Below are 18,025 nucleotides of genomic sequence, written 5' to 3' on the forward strand. Positions count from 1 at the left end.
AGTTTGAAGCAAACGTAACGAATCTTGATCAACAACGTTTGAATCAAGAGATTCGATCTGGTTTATTGGAGGAATTCAATTGCCTACTCAACAATAAAGGTGAATGGAGATGTGAGTGCATTAGGCTACCTTAGAAGGGTGGCAGTTAGAAGAGGAATTTTGTGCAATAACCAAGGACTAAGATTAGTGGATTCTAACCCAATGAGGTAGCTTAAGTGTAAATAGAGTAGCAAAGAGGGGAAATAATAGAGTAATGCGGATGGGAAACGTTCCTGAATTATTTGGGCCGGTCCTATGACGGGCTTAACTTTGGTCGGTCCCGGGCTTGAGTCCGTGCCTCTCGTGAGTTGATCCGGGGCTAGGCTCAAATTTATTATTATTTTTTTAATATAAATTAATTGTACTTAAAAAAAAAAAAAGATTTGACCCTCTAACATCATCGTTAAAAATCAAAGTTACATCTAATTGGGGGCATTCTAACTTTTTGATTCAATAATGCTAAAGATTTATACGTATCATCATCAATAATGTAGAGGAATCAAAACTCACATAATTATAATTATGTTAGCGTCACTAGTTTGATTACTATTATACAAAATAATTATTACCTCATGATATAGAGAAATTTCACATAACAATTTACATATAAAATTTTATTGAGTAGATGTATATAAACTATAATATCCTTTCAAAAAAAAAAAAAACTATAATGTCTTTATAAATTTAAAAAAAAAAAAAAAAACCATATGCGCACAATATTCTAAAATCAATTTTTTCTATTTTATCTAAGTCATTTAGTGCATTTTCTAATTGGTTCAACAAAATCACTCAAACTTTGATTAGTTTGATGTCCTTATTGGACACATAAATTTAGAACATAACTATAACAATTGACCATTAACAAGTAAGGGGTCGTTTGGTTCACGGAATGTCAGATTACCTTAGGGAATGTTAGATTCCTGTGTTTGGTTAAAATTGAGGTATGTAATATAATCATGTTTGGTTTAGGGTTATCTTTTATACACACTATAATATCCTTAACATATTTTCATATATTTTAATAAATTTAAAAATTAAAATAAATAAATAAGATAACGGTATCATATATAATTACATGATTTTAAAATATTAACTAAAATCTTAAACTTGAGAAACAAAATTATTTTATATGCTAACATAACATAATAAAAATAAAAATATATATATAATTACAAAAATAATTATATATATATATATATATATATATATATATATATATATATATATATATTATAATAAACTAACATAACCAAGGTTATCTTACATTACCTAAGATTTTGAAGGGAATCACATTCCCTTCAAAATCCTATTTGGAGGGAATGTGACATTCCTTGGGAATGTTAGATTCCCTAAGATAATATGAACCAAACACCGGAATGTGAACTTTGGAATGTCACATTTCCTTAGTTATGTTATATAACCAAGGTTGCAAAACTCGGCCGCCTAGGCGCTAGGCGGCCCCGAGCCTTGGAGTTTTGGCCAAAACTCGGCCAAAACTCGGCCGGCCGCCTAGGCGGCCTGGGCGGCCAAACTCGGCCGAGTCGGTCAACTCGGCCGAGTCGACCGATTTTGTCCGATTTTGACCGTTTTTGACCGATTTTGACCGATGTCGTCTTTCATTAATTATTGATTTTAATATTATTATGACATTATGACTTATAAATTATCATTATTTCATTTATTTAGATGTGTTATTTGAGTGAACGTTGAAAACAACCTCATTAAAATTGTCGAACTACAAGTCTGTTACTATTTTTTTTAATTTTTTTGGTGCCCGCCTAGCGCCGCATAGAATCCGCCTAGGCGCTAGGCGCTGCCCGGCCGCCCGACTAGCGCCTAGCGCCTAGCGCCTACTGCAACCATGTATATAACCGAACCAAACGCCCCCTAAATGTAATGTTTTAAGTAACTGATCTATAGATCTAGTATTGAAAGAAGCATTATCTTAAAAAAAAAAAAAACACTTTATTTATTAATTCAAACACATCCGTGTCAAAGTTTGAGCCTAAATTGTGCCTGCACCGTTACGGGCCTGGGTCGTGCCTAGACTCGGTCTTGGGCCAGTTTCGAGCTGTGGCCTGAGTTTTTTTAATAAGATCTGAATCAACCCTTTACTAGCTGATCCCGGTCCTAGCTAGGCTCGATGAAGCCCAGGCCCAACTTTTTCCGAGTTGATTCAGGGTTGGTTCGGTCTTGAATCGGCTCTCTAAGCCCAACACACTTATTGAAGAAACATTAGTTATGGAGGGCAAAGACACTTATGAACGAGAGCGTCACAATTATTTATATGTCATTATACTTATTATGTAACCGTTATGCATGTTTTTTTTTGTAGTATAAAAGCCAAGCTCCTGTAATAGTACAACAAACACGCTCTTAATCTTGTACTAAAAGACAATTAGCAATACAATTAAAAGACAATTACTCTATTTTTTTTTTTTGAATGTTACTGGTCCTATACATTGTAGTATCTGTTCATATACTTTCTCAACCTACTGAAACACAAAGAACCAATAACGCCTCTACTGAGGCTCGAACTCATAATCTTCCAAATGGAAGTCCAACCCAGATACAATTACTCTATTTAATTATTTCTTTTCATAATACATTGCGATAAGTTTTATTACCGTCACCACTATTATTGCACAAAAGTGCATTAAAAATTAATGCACAATTTTTATTCTGCACCAAATTATAAATGGAATGACGAAAAAAATTATAAATCACTAGCGGTTGGAAAAAAATATTAAGAGTTAATAATTAAAATGGTCCATCGATTATGTCATAATTACTAATTTGGTTCTTGACTATCATTTTTATCCAATTAAATCCTTAACTATGCAATTTTTACCTAATTTAGTCCTCTGTTAATTTGGAACAATAAGCTCCGATCGACTTCCAAACCATGCAACAATAAGCTCCGATCGACTTCCAAACCTGTCAATGTCGAAAGCAGTAGTTGTGCATCGGAGAACTGAAGGATTAGATTTTCAGTGACTTTTTGACGGTCGGAAGTTGATTGGAGCATATTGATGCATGATTTGGCAATACTAAATGGAAAGGAAAGAAAAAGTTTGTAAAATTATAATTTTATCCATAATTTTGACAGTCAACAAACAGTCAAATTAACAGAGAACTAAATTGGGTAAAAATTACATAATTGAAAACTTGATTGGATAAAAATAATAGTCAAAAATCAAATTAATAATTACGGCGTAATCAATGAACCATTTTAATTATTAAGTCAAATATTAATAATAATCAAACTCCCAACTTCTAATACACAAATTATAATTCACAATTCACACACTCAACTACCTAGACACCACCAAATTATAATTATTCGACCAAAAAAGTAGTTCTCTCTCAACTATAAGTCCGCCACGCCACAAAACCTTTTACGCAGAAACCAGACACGCACCAAAAGATGCCTACTCACCGGATTAAACAAAGTCAACCACTTCTTTCTCTCGTTACATTTGTCGCCTTTCTATACGAATTATCTCAATATCCATTAAACTAATCAAACCTATAATAATTTTGTAATCAAATTTTAAAAGCCTAATCGCGTGGATAGAAGCTTTATTTGACCAAGGATAAGATAATTATTTGTCTAATAACAATATTACACTCAAAAAATATCTTATATAAAGTCTAATCTAATTTCTAAAAAGAGTTAATTTCACCAGAGGTCCTTTCTATTTGATCCTTTGTATTTGATGACAATTCTAAATTTAATCTCAAATTATTATTTTTGTCATTTAAAATTGTAGAGAATTCATATTATCTAGACTATTATTGAATTTATATTATCTAAGTCAAATTTGTAAGAACATTGAATCCGAACGATCTAAGTCGAATCTAATTTGTAAGAACATTGAGTCCAAACTATTTAAGTTAAATCTAATTTGTAAAAACATTAAATCCGAACTATCTAAGTTGAATTTAATTAAGGACATTAAGTCTGAGCTATTTAAGTTGAATCTAATTTATAGAACTTGAATCTGAACTGAATCTAAATTGGTCTCAAAATGATACAAATATATTGAATATCATAGGTAAAATTAAGAAAAAAAATACTGAAAAGCTAGAAATTACAATTTTATCTATACAAATTAGGGAATTGAGAAAATTTTTGTGTGGGAGTAGGCTCTATACAATTATTAAGCCAAAGCTCAAATCAATTTTCTCACCCCCATCCTATTCAATATCTCACACTTTTTAGAAAATTTAGATTAAAAAAAAAAAAAAAAAAAAAACTATACATACACTAATTATGATGATAGTATTATTAACTAATTAATTAATTAAGTAATAATTTATACATGTCTCCGTAAATCGACGACCACGACACTAACGTTATCGGTGCTATGCCGGGCCAAAGCCAGTTTAGTCAACAGGATCGAGGCATCGGAGCACGCGTCGTCGGAGCTGTCGCCGGTGGCCGTGACGGTGACGTCACTCCCCGGCGATCGTGACGGCGACGGAGGTTTCGCGTTTTTCAAGCACATGCGGGCCACGTTGCAGGCTGTCTCATTCGACACGACATCCCATAGTCCGTCGCTTGCTAAGATTAAACATTCGTCGTCCCCTGTCCTCTCCGTCACTGTCACCTCCGGCTCCGATGTAACGTACGGTTTTAAATAACTGTCGCCTGCAAAAAAGGGGGAAATAAATTTAGTTTTTCTGATCGAATCCATGGAGTAAGGAATGTTTCTGAGGGAATTTGGCGTACCAATGGCGCGAGACATTGCGAGTAATCCGCCGACTCTGGGGACGTCCCAATTGATGACGTAACCGCCGGCGTCTTGGATCCGTTTCAGTTCATCGGGTCGATCCGGCTGCAACCAAAACCCTAGTTTAGTTTCAGAGTTCAAATTAACTATGCGATGAAATGATTTAGAAGTTTCCGCCTCGTGGATTTACCTTGTGGTCGACGGAGAGGGGGACGGCGACGCCGTTGCGGCAAAGCACGGCGCGTGAATCGCCGCAGTTTGATACGACAATGTTCTCCGGAGTTACGACGGCGACGACGGCAGTGGACCCCGCGTCGCAGTGGAGACTTTTGAGCTCACACCGGCAGCTAGAGCGCGCTGCGCCGGTCGGCAAGTCGGCGACTTCTTGATCCATTTTAGAGAAGCTCCGGGACATCGTTTCCTGCCACGTAGACTCGCCGCCGCGCTCGAGCTCCCCTTTCACAATCTCGTGCATTCGATCCCTGCATTTCACGGCAACCTGGGAGGGAAAGGCATCGAAGCCACAAAGATCAGTGAACGCTACAGACTCACACAATTTCAATTTCATCTCTAATTTCGCGAAATAACTTACATGTGAGCAGCCGTGGCCGTCGTACACGCCGAAGAAATGCAAGTCGTTTGAATTCCCGTCGGGTTTCCGGCTAAAAAACGGGCGAATCGCCACCGCATCTTCCATCTCTCTCCTCCTCCCACAAACAGACGTTATACCGAATCTCGCCTCATCCGTAACACCACCAAAAACCACCGATTCCGGACTACCGGAATCTTTGTTCTTCTTCACTACCTTTTTCTCTTCACTCTCCCCTTCCGCATAAACCGGCGAAACCTCAACCCGCTTCCTCTTCCGTCCATTCTCCGACGGCGGAGCAACCGTGACATCCGCCGCGACGAACCTAAACTGATGAATTTCCATCCGGCGCCGTCTAGCCCCCTCGGAGCTGGGCTCAACTGGAGTACTAGTCTCCGTTTCACCTCCACATTTCGTCGCCATTAACAGAAGAAACAAAAATCTCTTAGAGAAACGAAATATCTTGAGAGCATGTAACAATGGAGGCGTTTTGTATAGACAGGGGGAAGGGGCGCATTATAGGGTGGGGGACTCATCTTCGGTCAACTGACCGTCACCGTCCGGGCAGCATGGGACACGTACATAAACTGTGACGTATGATCTTGACCGTCCAAATGTTTTTAGCGATATTCCTGTCGATAAGAAAACAGGGACGCGTGGAAAGCAGATCGGGGAGCGGGACGTGGACCAATCAGAAGCCAACACGCCCGGTGAGTCTACCTTCCGCATGTGGGGTTCGAACGGTAGAAGATTATTTGCCTTTTCCCAAGTCCCGCCCCGATTAAAAATGTGTGTTTCGTGGGCTCATTACGCCACGTGGCTTCATCGTGAAATACGAGATTGTTCTTGGATTTCCTGTCCACACACCTATAGTCGCGTCTGGGAAACATCTTCTCTTCATCCATGCCTCACCTGGAACTTCTATTAATTTTTCTTTTTTCTTTACACTAAATAATGTCAAATAAACAAGTTAGGATATTAATTGATGAGGATGCTCTAAGTTCCATTTGTACTTTTATTCATATGTGTGGTGACTTGACTCCACATATTAGGATATTATATAATTTTGTTTACAATTTGTATAAGACATAAGGATGAAATAGATTATAAAACTACAGACAAAATTGTAATTGGGTCGTTGAACACCAAAACTGCAATTAGGTCTTTCAAAATTATAATTGGGTCTCTAGACAAAAGATAGATGTATAAATAACACCACGAGACAACTATGACTTGCATAAGAGTCATGATCTAAACCTTTAAACTTGGACTTTGAGATGAAGATCATCATTTTCGTACTTTGTCTCAAATACGATGAAAATAACTATATATGGTCGATCACCCCCTCAATTTAGAGTTTAGATATAGAATCAATAAGACAACAATGAGTATTGCAAAACAAGCATGGGTATTCTAGGGTGATTATCCAATTCATCTTGAAACATTAGATTAAGTTATTGTCACATTTGAATAAAAGTATTATTGATTTTATAACTTTAAGGTTGATAATTGACCATCATAAATTGTAGAATAACAAAGTGTGTAAATCAGGAAAACAAAAAATCAATAGCAAAGTGCATATTGTGCTGTGTAATGAAATTGTGAATCCCTTACAATTCATTTGTTAGAGTTTATATACAAGCAAGAGCATTGAATATCTTCGACTAAATTATAATTAAGAAAATTGGATTCCTAAAGATATGCACTATAACTATAATTTGGTTTGGTCTAAACATAAGAGTATCTCCATCAATGAACTTTTAGTGGTTTTTGAAATAGTGAAAAGATTGTGAGATGGTTTTTAACTAATGATTCTATTATAATATAACATATGTTCATAAATTACTTTCTCAACCTAATAAAGCACAAAGAGTCAATGTCGCCTCTACTAAGGTTTGAACCCACAACCTCCCATATAGAAGTTTAAATAGTGCAAAATTCATAATAATTTGATAAATATATAACATTTGAATTGAATTATATTTTTTTTAACCAAATTTAAAAGGGCTTGATTGATTTTTTTAGTTAAAAAAATGAAAAAGAAAAAGAAAAAGAACTCAATTGCATTGTTTGAGTTTTATTTTTCTTTTTGAATTAAAATTTTAGTTTGTTGTAGATTGAACTAATGGGGTGGTGGTTGGCATGAATTGCATTGGTATTGAATTGCAATTTAATAAAATGATAAACTACATTGTCTGGTTGGAGGGAATTGTAATTCCCTTAAAATTCATCAGTTGTAATATTTCTGGACTTCTAAACACGGCAATAATATTGTTCCCAAAAGGTTGAATTCCTAACCACAAGAGCCTCCACGTCCCGGTTCGATAAAACATCTTAGATGATAGAAATCATGATAACTCAGTTGAATGCAGATGCTAGACTGTTACTTTTTACCAGGGTTGTAAAAATCGATCTAGGCGCCCGCCTAGCGCCTAACTCGGCCGATTTGGCCGCCTAGCGTCTAAGTTAGTCGAGTTAACTCGTCTATTTCGGTCAAGTTAACCCGATCGGCTCGGCCAATTTTTTTTTTTTTTTATTATATATATGTGTGTGCGTGCGCGCATACATATATATAATATGACATATATATGCTCGTAGACTAGTTTGATACTTTTAATCTTTAGATGATTGAAGTATTTGAGTATTTCATATTTGAGTATTTTTAATTTTTAATATTGTTTTGATGTTATGACTTATGAATTATGATTAATTCATTTATTTGGATGTGTTATTTGATTCAATGTTGAAAATAACCTCATTAAAATTGTCAAACTGCAAGTCTACCACTGTTTTTTTGGCGCCTGCCGGGCCGCCTAGATTTCGCCTAGACCGCCTAGGCGCTAGGCGCTGTCCGGGAGCCCGACTAGCGTCTAGCGCCTACTGCAATCATGCTTTTTACACATAAGAAGGGCACTCTTATACTGTTACTAGTGAGACTCGATATGAAATGATGGTCAGATGGAGTAGTCTAACACGCGCGTGGGAACACGTCCATGGCATAATGTAAGGCAAATGAAGTTTTTTTGGAAAATTGCTATGAAAGCGTTTACGCAACAATGGCAGATCGCGACACGTCTGCCAAAGCACGTCAACGTCCATTGACGCTTGCGGAATATCTCGGCAGTTCGGTCGTCCCTCCCTCTGGACACGTGTTTCCATCTGACGTGGAGCCAAAGGGGCACACCCCTCTATTCCTGTCAATCTTAGATTTAATACCAACGCTTTATTTGTCACACCTAATTGAAAGCTAAAAGATTAATAGTTAATAAGCTAAATGATCGAAATTAAAATGTTTTGTAAAATTAACTTATGAATAAGAAAATAAGTGTATAAAAACATATTTATAAATTTATAAATTTAAATGTAAATAATGATATATATTGCAACATATATGTATTCATATATATTATGTAATCATTCAATACACACACACATTACTCTGATAAATAATAATAAATGGAGATTTGATTACCGTGGATGATTACAGCGCAAGGGTAATGAGTGTTGTTTGTCTCTCACATTGATGAACACGTACGGTAAAAAATTCTGAAGAGATGAATGTTTAGGAAAAATACATGATAAAGAACTAGGAGAAGAGTTTTTAGAAAAAAAAAAATAGATATTAGAGTTTTGATTAAAAAAGGGTAAATGATGTCATTTTTGTAAATTAATAAAAATATAAAAGGAAAAAATGTTAAAGCCTATAGCTTATTTTGAACGCTATTTGGAGAGCATTTTAAAATAAACTATTATTTTAAGCTCCACATATTTTAGCAAACAAAGCTATTGCTTATTTGTAGCTTAAAATAAGCTATAAACTAAAAAAAAAAAAAAAATTCTACCAAACAGAGCCTAAAATGTTCACTTTTGTTTATAAAAAATTCAATCTAAACGTAAATCCCAAATTGAACCTCCACTATATCATTGAAAGATGGTCTCAACTCTTCACTGATAGCAATCCCTACTAAGTTGGTAGGTCGTCGACTTAGTAAGTATAATGTTACAAGTTTAACTAACAGTATGTAGAAGTGACCTATTAGTCTTTTTCATTTGACTCGTTTAGCTATTAACCTAGGTTAGTTTATCTCATTATGATAATTTGTTAACTAGTGTCACAATAAGACGGTTTATCCATCACACATTTTTAGGTAGTAGTCGCTAATTTCTTTCATCATTTCAAAAAAAAAAAAAAAAGATTGTCTTAAGTATAGTTTCTCACCTACTAAATCAATATATGTACAAAATCGAATTAAATTATTTTATTATGATCTAGTGGTATCAAGTTGCTCTTGAGAAATTGTAGAATATATTTTTCAATTTGGTATTAGAGGCAATGTTATGATTTTAGTAATTTGTACAATTGTACCACACGTATTGAAATTGTCAACATGGTGGAAATTATAGAAAGAAAATGTGAATCGTGGCAAGGTGATGGAAAAGTGGCAGGGATGTGGGGCTCAAATAGTTGTTAAGCCGCCAAAGGCACTAAAGCGAGGAGAGTTGAGAAAAGGGCACGTAAGGGAATCATGGCTAGCAAGCACCAACAGTTTTGGTTACAGAAATTACAAGGAAGCTAAGCCCACGACGTGACACACTATATATATCTTCACCTCACCGCACCGCACCGAACCACCTCCCGACTCGTCGCTTTCATTGCATCTGCCATACCGTTCCGTTCCGTCCGGCGCTCTCCCACGCCTGATAATTATGTATGCTGGTTATGTTCAACTAATTCTTGGACTTCATGAATGCAACTCTCATAGCTTATACTAAATGTTTGTTTTTAGTGTACTGAAAGTTTATTCTGACCGATCGGCTCACATGGATTAGGAAAAAGGTCCGTGACTGATGATGCTGGTTCGGACTTGTTGACCTACCTGTAAGTCCGTAACTGTGTCAGGCCGACACCTATGAATTATGGGTCTCTATCACATATTTAACTCATCGCGTCAGATTTGGACACTTTGCACCAACCTGCATAAGGAATCTTTATACACTCGACTCCATTGATCTGAGTGAAAGAGGAAAACGAAAAGATATTCGAGTAGGGACTATTCTTTTCGAATACTGTATACTTATATTTACTCATTTATACGATCATTGCAATTTACTTTATCATGTTGTATACTTAAAAATGAACATTCAATTTCAAATTTTCATAAGATACTAGTAATTAAGTCAAGTGTGGATGGAATATGTTGAGTAAGATGTGAAGTATAACACTAAAAAAGTAAAACCTACCAACATAATATAAAACGTGTATTGTGAGGAGAAGCTAAGGAGTGTCTTGTGGGCTTTGTTTTGGACCCTACTTAGTTAGCTGTGGCATAAGTGATCAATTTTTGCTTCTTTACTTTTTGTTATTATAATGCGTTATATTCGGAGATATTTTTCCGTGAGGGAATTGATATCAATTGCTTATTTGGACCGATAGTTCGATAAAGTCTACGTAAACACTTCACACAATAATAATGCTTCATAATAACTTAGGAATTTAGTTTTATTTTTTTATTTGTTATTTATTAAAAAAAAAGATCGAAATACCCAAAATCTTATAGGCACCTTTATGGGTTTAGAACCAACACATGAAACAATCTTTCAACAAAACCAAACGATGAAATGACTATGGAGAATCAATGTTGAAAAAGACGTTAAGCGCCGATTAATCGACGCCTAGGCGTTCGTTTTTATTTTTTATTTTTAATTTTTAAGGGGTTATTCACCAAAAATAAAAAATAAAAAATCGGGGTTCGGCCGCTTAGACCGCTTAGGCGCCTGGCTGCGGAGGAGGCCGATTTCGTTGTTCCTTGATGCGGCTAGGCTCCGCCTAGCACCTAGGCATCCGTTTTTTTTTTTTAAAAATTTTAGGGGATTATTCCCTCAAAAATTTAAAAAAAAAAAAATTCAGGATTCGACCGCAGACGAGGCCGATTTTGACATATCTTGACGTGACCGGACGCCGAATAATTGGCGTCTAGGCGCGATTTTTGCAAGCATGTGGAGAATCCAAACACTTCAACATTCGATCATGATGAGTGAGGAGCAAACTAGTAAGATAATCTACGACCATATCAATGGACTTAAATTATAGTTTGTATAAATAATTGTTTAATCAATAAATCAATTTGTTGGAAGCTTGGAAATGATAGTTGGGCCAAGAATTAAAGGTTTATGTTTACTGGAAACAAAATAGAGTTATAAATGTCTTTTAGCTAATGGTTCAATCGAGTTAAACCAAGATCAATTATTTTTAATCAGTGTTGTAAAAATTGCACCTAGGCGTTCTAACTTCTAAGCGCCTAGCGATTTTTTCAACATTGTTTTCAATGATTTAAAAATTCTTGTGCGAGTCTTTAGTGTGTGTGTTGAGAGACATGCTATGGATTATGGGTGCCTTGTGGCGGAGAAGGATGTCTTTCTTGACATAGTTTTAGAGTCTTTTGAATGTTCCTTTCCTCTTGATAAAAAAGATATTTGTTTAATATACGGAGTATATATATATATATATATATATATATATATATATATATAATATGTTCAACCTAAATAAACTATGATTTAATATATTATTGGAATAAGGGTCAAATAGGCCATCGAACTGCACACAATAATGCAATTAGGCCACTGAACTTAAAAAAACAATAATTAGGTCCCTAAACTAACCAATTTCATTCAATTGGTCTAATTTACAGGTTTTGCAAGTTAGTAACAGGTCACCCAAAATTTAAAACATTTTTTAAAAAATTATTATTTAAAAATAATAATTAAAAAAAAAACTGTTTCCGTTTCCATGGCCCGGTAGAGACGGGGAATCTTTTTTTTTTTTTTTTTTTTTTTTTTTTTTTTTTTAATTTTACTAGCCCGATTGCTGGGAAATCCGGTCCACTAAAAGCAGGGGAGAAAAGTTGCTAATCTAGATGACTCTCATCTGGAATTGAAGGAGACGGAGTCTCCAATTGTTGAAAATCAAGGAAATTCGTCTAGAATTTCTGTCTCCTTACAAGGTCGCAGAAGTCCGCCCAATTGGATCGGATTGCAATACGCAAGAAGATTTAATTGCTATGGCGATTGAAGATCGTCAAAAGCAGTCTCCAATCCGAGGAATTGTGCGATCTCCAGTGAAGGTGCGATCTCCAATCGCAAGTCAATCGACTGTCCGTTTGATTGATTTTAAAAATTGTGAAAGGTCGGAGGTGGTGATCGATCGCAAAATGCGATCGACAATGGTTCGCCCAATTGATCTAGAAATTGTTGATCGCGAACTGCAATCGCCAATTACTCTGTCTAAAGCGAAGACAGTTGCTCAGAATAGGAGATTGGAGAGCATCTCTCCTCAATCCCAATCCAGTACATCCTGGGATGAAGTTGCAATTCGGATTGCAAACATAGAAGTTGTGATGGACAGTGGAGTTTAAAAAAAAAAGTTTAAAAAAAAATATTTTAAATTTTGAGTGACCTGTTACTAACCTACAAAACCTGTAAATTGACTTAATTGTATAAAATTAGTAGGTTTAGGGACCCAATTGTTGTTTTTTTAAGTTCAGTGGCCTAATTGCATTATTGTGTGCAGTTCGATGGCCTATTTGACCCTTATTCCTATATTATTGGATGAACCAAATCCTCATGAAATCTTATTTTTCCGAAATACAACAAATTTATATAAACTATTTTAATAATAAATTTAGAAGAGATTATACACTATAATTGCTTACAGAAAATCCATTGATGATTATTTTGTCACCTGCCTACCCCCACTATTATATTGTTGCCGATTTCATGTGTTGATGACATCTGTGACAAATATATGATTTGAATATATTTTTATATTTTACATAGCACAATCTAAAAAAATAATACAACCAAAGACTTCAACTCCAAGTACAAGTTATCTGAATCATTTAAACAAAAAAATCAGGAGTATATACATTTAAAAAAAAAAAAAAAAACACACACACACACATACTTACACACAAATTTTTCTTATGTTTTGAGAAAATGGAATAAATGTGCTGATTTTTTGACAAATTTTGATCATAATGTGCATCGGAAATTTTTTGTGTTTAACCCCATTCAGATAACACGAATGCACTAGCTACTCGGTTTGGATGCCTTGAGTGTCTTGACTTAATGAGGTGTTTGGTTGGCATGAATTGCAATTCAATGTCAATACAATTTCATGAAAGGAGAAACTGCATTGTTTGGTTGAAGGAAATTGCAATTCATCCATGCAAAGGAAATGGAAAAGGAAGAAAATAATATTTGCCCTTGAATATTATTATTAATATTATTACACAAGGCTAATTTAGTCTTTATATCACTTCCTCACATTCTCTTCCCAATAATTATATTCATCCCTATCAAACAATGTAATTTGAATTTCTACTTTATCTCACCTTATTCTTTTTCACCAAATTATAACTTTTTTCTTTTTTAATTTCTTCCTTCCAACCGAACATCATATGAAGAGCAAGATGGTAGATTTCTTTCTGTAGGATTTCTCAGATGTACCAAAACTAATTGAGAGTACAATTATTTGGATTTATTGTATTTTGTGCGATTTGGATACCAATGTAGTACATTAAAAAAAAAATTGTGTGAGACTACCTCACACAAAATAAAGCGTTTAAAAAATAAAATCGCCGCACAACATTAGATAAACACATCTCTTGTATAATAGTCAACTTACCACATAAGAGAGGTGAACCGCATAAAGGCAAAAAGCTTGATCGAGAGAGTGCTAATAAGAATCGAACTCGTGATCTTTTAATTAATACGATAATCATCTATTCAACCACCTTTTTAGACCGATAAAAATGTTTGTTTGTTTTGTTTTTGTTTTTGTTTTTGTTTTTATTTTTTGTTTTTTTTTTTTTTTTTTTTTTTTCATTACTACCATAGTGCCTATGTTTCCCAAATACCACTGATAGCCCAAAATGCAGCTACCATTGGATTATAGCATTCTTCACCCAGGTAAAATAGATCCAAAAGAAGTTGATGTTTAGGCCCGAAACCAAAAGAGCAAATTAAACGTGACTCAAACAATTATTGTACATCAATAATTAGAAAAATAATACTCCGTATAAAAAGTACATTACCAATGATAAAAATTTCATTTCTTAACATTAAAATGTGATGAGTATATTTATAATTCTAATAAGAAACGTAATTAGGTGAACATGCACCATTTTATATTTTTTCAATAATTATAAGCAGAAATTTATCACATTTATTGAGACTCGAACCCACAACTTCCCATATGAGAAAACAACTTAGTAGTTAATACCACTAGACCACAAGGTCCTTGGCATAATTGGCCTTGTACTTATATTAAGAGAAATTCAATTATTATTATTTTTATTTAATTTGCTCTCATAGGCGATGGGAGAAAATTCAACCCTTAGATATTTAATAAGTAAAAATACGTTTTTAGTCCCTTAATTAGTTTTTATTATTTGTTTTAATTTTAAATTTTTTACCATTGTAACCTATCCCCTAATCTTCTAAACAAGTTGTTGTTTTGGTCCATAAAGTAACAAATCTATTAAACTTCATTAGAGTTTTACTTTTTACATGAGTATTTGAGTAATTTTTATGTTTATTTTGTTTTTTAATTATAATAACCCTTTCCCATCTCAATATTTCTAATGGATAATATATATGGAATTTGATTTTAACATGTATGTGTAGAAAAAAAATAGGGACGATGTATTGTAATTGCATGATGAAATTTTAGGGGATAAGGTTCCAGTGAATTTTGCATATTAAATAGTGAAACTGAAAAAGTTATAAATAATAAATATAATATTACTAAAATACATATAATACTAAGCAAAACCCTAATGTAATTTAATAGTTTTTTTTTTATTAGAAGATGTAATTTAATAGTTTTGTTCCTTCAAGAATTAAAACTATTATTTCTTTTTTGAAAAATTTAAAAGTATATTGGAATAATAACAAGTGAGAAATCAAAATGAATAGTAAAAAAATAAAAGATCAAAAATGTAATTTTTACTACATTTACTAATGTGCAATTAATACTCGACTTTAAAGAAAAATGACAATAATTTTATTATATATAAATACAAGTTTCAAGGAAAAATGTTCAACTAAATCATTGAACTAGTAGCAATAGTGCAATTAAACCTTTGAAGTAAAAAATTTCAATTAGATGAACTTGCAAAAAAATAAAAATAATTAACACCTTTAGCAGGTTATCATCTAGTAATATGCATGTTGACCGAACATGCCATGTAAGCTTTTTAGGTGATTAATTTGGAGCTAAGTTGTATATTTCTAAAATTGATGTGGCGTAGTAGTAGTAATTATAATAAAGTTGATGTGGTAATTAATACATTTGGATCTACGAATACACCTACGTATAGTTCGCTGGGTATGTTAGTGAGCTCGGGTAACTTAAACAGTGGGTCGGATATTTCCGAGCTTAGATATGCTATTAGTGAGAAATTCTCAAAGTCCCCTCCACATGCATTAAATGCGTTATTTATAGGGGTTGGGAGGGAGCACATGTCGGGTGTTCGGCATGTTCGCCACATGTTTCACATGCACTGGTGTGGTCGGCGGCTCATCCAGTAAGTCCACGTGGGGAATGATTCATGACGAGTCCAATATAATTAGGAGGTCGTCAGGCAAAGCGGCATCAAAGGTGCAGTGCTTGGCTCTTTAGTGTAGGGGAATTCTAGTAGTGGTGCCCAGTTTGGTCGCTAAGGTCGAAACCGAGCTCGGAAGACGTTGCGAAATAACTAATAATCTGAAAGGACGAATTCGTAGCTCTGCTCGGGTCGGGGTAAACCCTTACAGGGTCAGTTAAGATCGGAAAGTATTCCTCAGGGGATACATAGTACGTATCGAGTGAATATACGGTCATATACCAGAGCGTTATTCCATATCAAAAGTTATTATTATTACACCACATTAATTCTAAAAATTTATAGCTTAGCCTTAAATTACTTTAAAAAAAAAAAAAAAAAAAGAAGAAGAAGAAGAAGAAGAAGAAAGCACATGTCATGTATTATCAATAGTTTACCTGATGATATCTTGTTAAAAATGTTAATTAGGGTGTGTTTGGTTCACACATGAGAATCAGAATCGAAATGAGTATCAAATACTTGGTAATGGTAATGGTTTTTGGTGAAAGTATTTTGCATGTTTGGTAGTAGGGTGGAATGGGAATGATTATCAATATTGTTGTTTGATTATGTATGATGAGGAATAATGGAATGAAACCCTTATTTTATTAGGGAATGAGTTTTTTTTTTTTTTTTTTTTTTTTTTTTTTTTTTTTAAATTAAGTGGGTAATCAAAACTCATACTAGTGTTCTACAAACCTGTCAACCAAGCAATAACAATGATTTTGATATCCATTCCTGAATCCTGATAGATAAACATGTCAACCAAACACACCCTTATATTTTTTTCCAATTTCAATTGTCTAATTAATATTTTGTTATGTTGAGACCTAATTTCAATATTGCCCTTAGTTGGAGGGCTTGTTTTACAATTTTTCTAAAATTCTATACGACCATGGTATTGTGGATGGGTTTAGGGGCGATGAATTATGTTTGATTGACATCTCTTAATGCCACCATAATGTGTTTTAAATGCCCATTGACTTCAAAAATTTTATTACCTATTTCATTTAATTTAATACTTCATTGGTCATAAACCAATTAACTTGTCAATTTAATAACTTTACCTCGTATATTCATGTTACATCAATAATAATATTTAAAATTTACACATAATCAATCTCACTAAGCTAAAAAAAAAAAAATATATTGCCAATAAAATAAAAATTAGAACGTGAAATCAGGAGCGAAATATATCCTATATATTTAATATTTTTTAGGTGAAGAGATAAATTTACAATTTTTATGTGGTAGGGGTATGCACTAGGTAAATTCCAAACACCGCTCCTATGTAATAACCAGCAAAATCTATGTAAATGCTCTGATAGGAAATATCCTCGGTTACACTTGTAGCGACCTGATCAGTATCGGATCCACCCACCCCGGGCAAGGCCGCATCTGACCATGGCCAAGCTTATCCCGTGCTTGACCGACCTGAATCTCAGACCAAGTGCCGCTTCATTGGTCAGGCAGAGTTCAGTATCACTTAATTAGGCCGGGACTGAACACCCGATCGACGATACTTAGTGCCTTTTGCCTAGGTCTTTTAGCCGAATTCGTTGGCAGCGAACCCCATATTACTCATGAATATATGGACACGTGGCCGGACTATGAAGGACCCAACCTTACCCAGTGCATTCGATCCACATGCCACACATGCCGAAAAACCGGTAGATGTCCCTTTGCTTCCTATAAATACCGCATTAAATGCAAAGATGAGAGATCTTTGGCGATTTCTAGACTCTTAAGCCCGAGAATCTCTAACCAACTATCACGTAATTCGAGTTAAAGGACTTAAATCAACAAGCAGACTAACATAAGATCTCCGCCGAATCAGTAGGAACCCCGTATTTACTATATCAGGCTCCATCAAAAAAGTGTTGACAAAAACTAGTACGAGAATTATGTTTCGCTTACTTGGTCCTCGCTTTCGGAGCTCCATTTTAATATTTTAAATGTATATATGGGTAGTTGTATGCAACAAATAGCATTTATGATTGTTTACTTGAATTAAA

At 34.5% G+C, this 18,025-nt stretch overlaps 1 protein-coding gene and 1 long non-coding RNA gene across 2 annotated transcripts; both read right to left on the reverse strand.

Moving 5' to 3' along the window:
* Positions 1-4,071: 4,071 nt before the first annotated feature.
* LOC109147972 lies at positions 4,072-12,869 on the reverse strand. Its single transcript, XR_002048741.1, has 2 exons — positions 12,828-12,869; positions 4,072-4,298 (listed from the first exon to the last, which is right to left on the reverse strand). It is a non-coding gene; the product is annotated as an uncharacterized LOC109147972 (long non-coding RNA).
* Positions 4,302-5,849, reverse strand: LOC109147969 (protein phosphatase 2C 37-like). The gene is made up of 4 exons (XM_019295658.1): positions 5,368-5,849; positions 4,966-5,274; positions 4,775-4,880; positions 4,302-4,693 (listed from the first exon to the last, which is right to left on the reverse strand). The coding sequence occupies exons 1-4, from the start codon at positions 5,785-5,787 to the stop codon at positions 4,359-4,361; spliced, it is 1,170 nt and encodes a 389-aa protein (XP_019151203.1). The 5' UTR covers positions 5,788-5,849; the 3' UTR covers positions 4,302-4,358.
* Positions 12,870-18,025: the final 5,156 nt, after the last annotated feature.

Source organism: Ipomoea nil, unplaced genomic scaffold (assembly GCF_001879475.1).
Source record: "Ipomoea nil cultivar Tokyo-kokei standard unplaced genomic scaffold, Asagao_1.1 scaffold2036, whole genome shotgun sequence".
Classification (NCBI taxonomy): Eukaryota; Viridiplantae; Streptophyta; class Magnoliopsida; order Solanales; family Convolvulaceae; genus Ipomoea; species Ipomoea nil.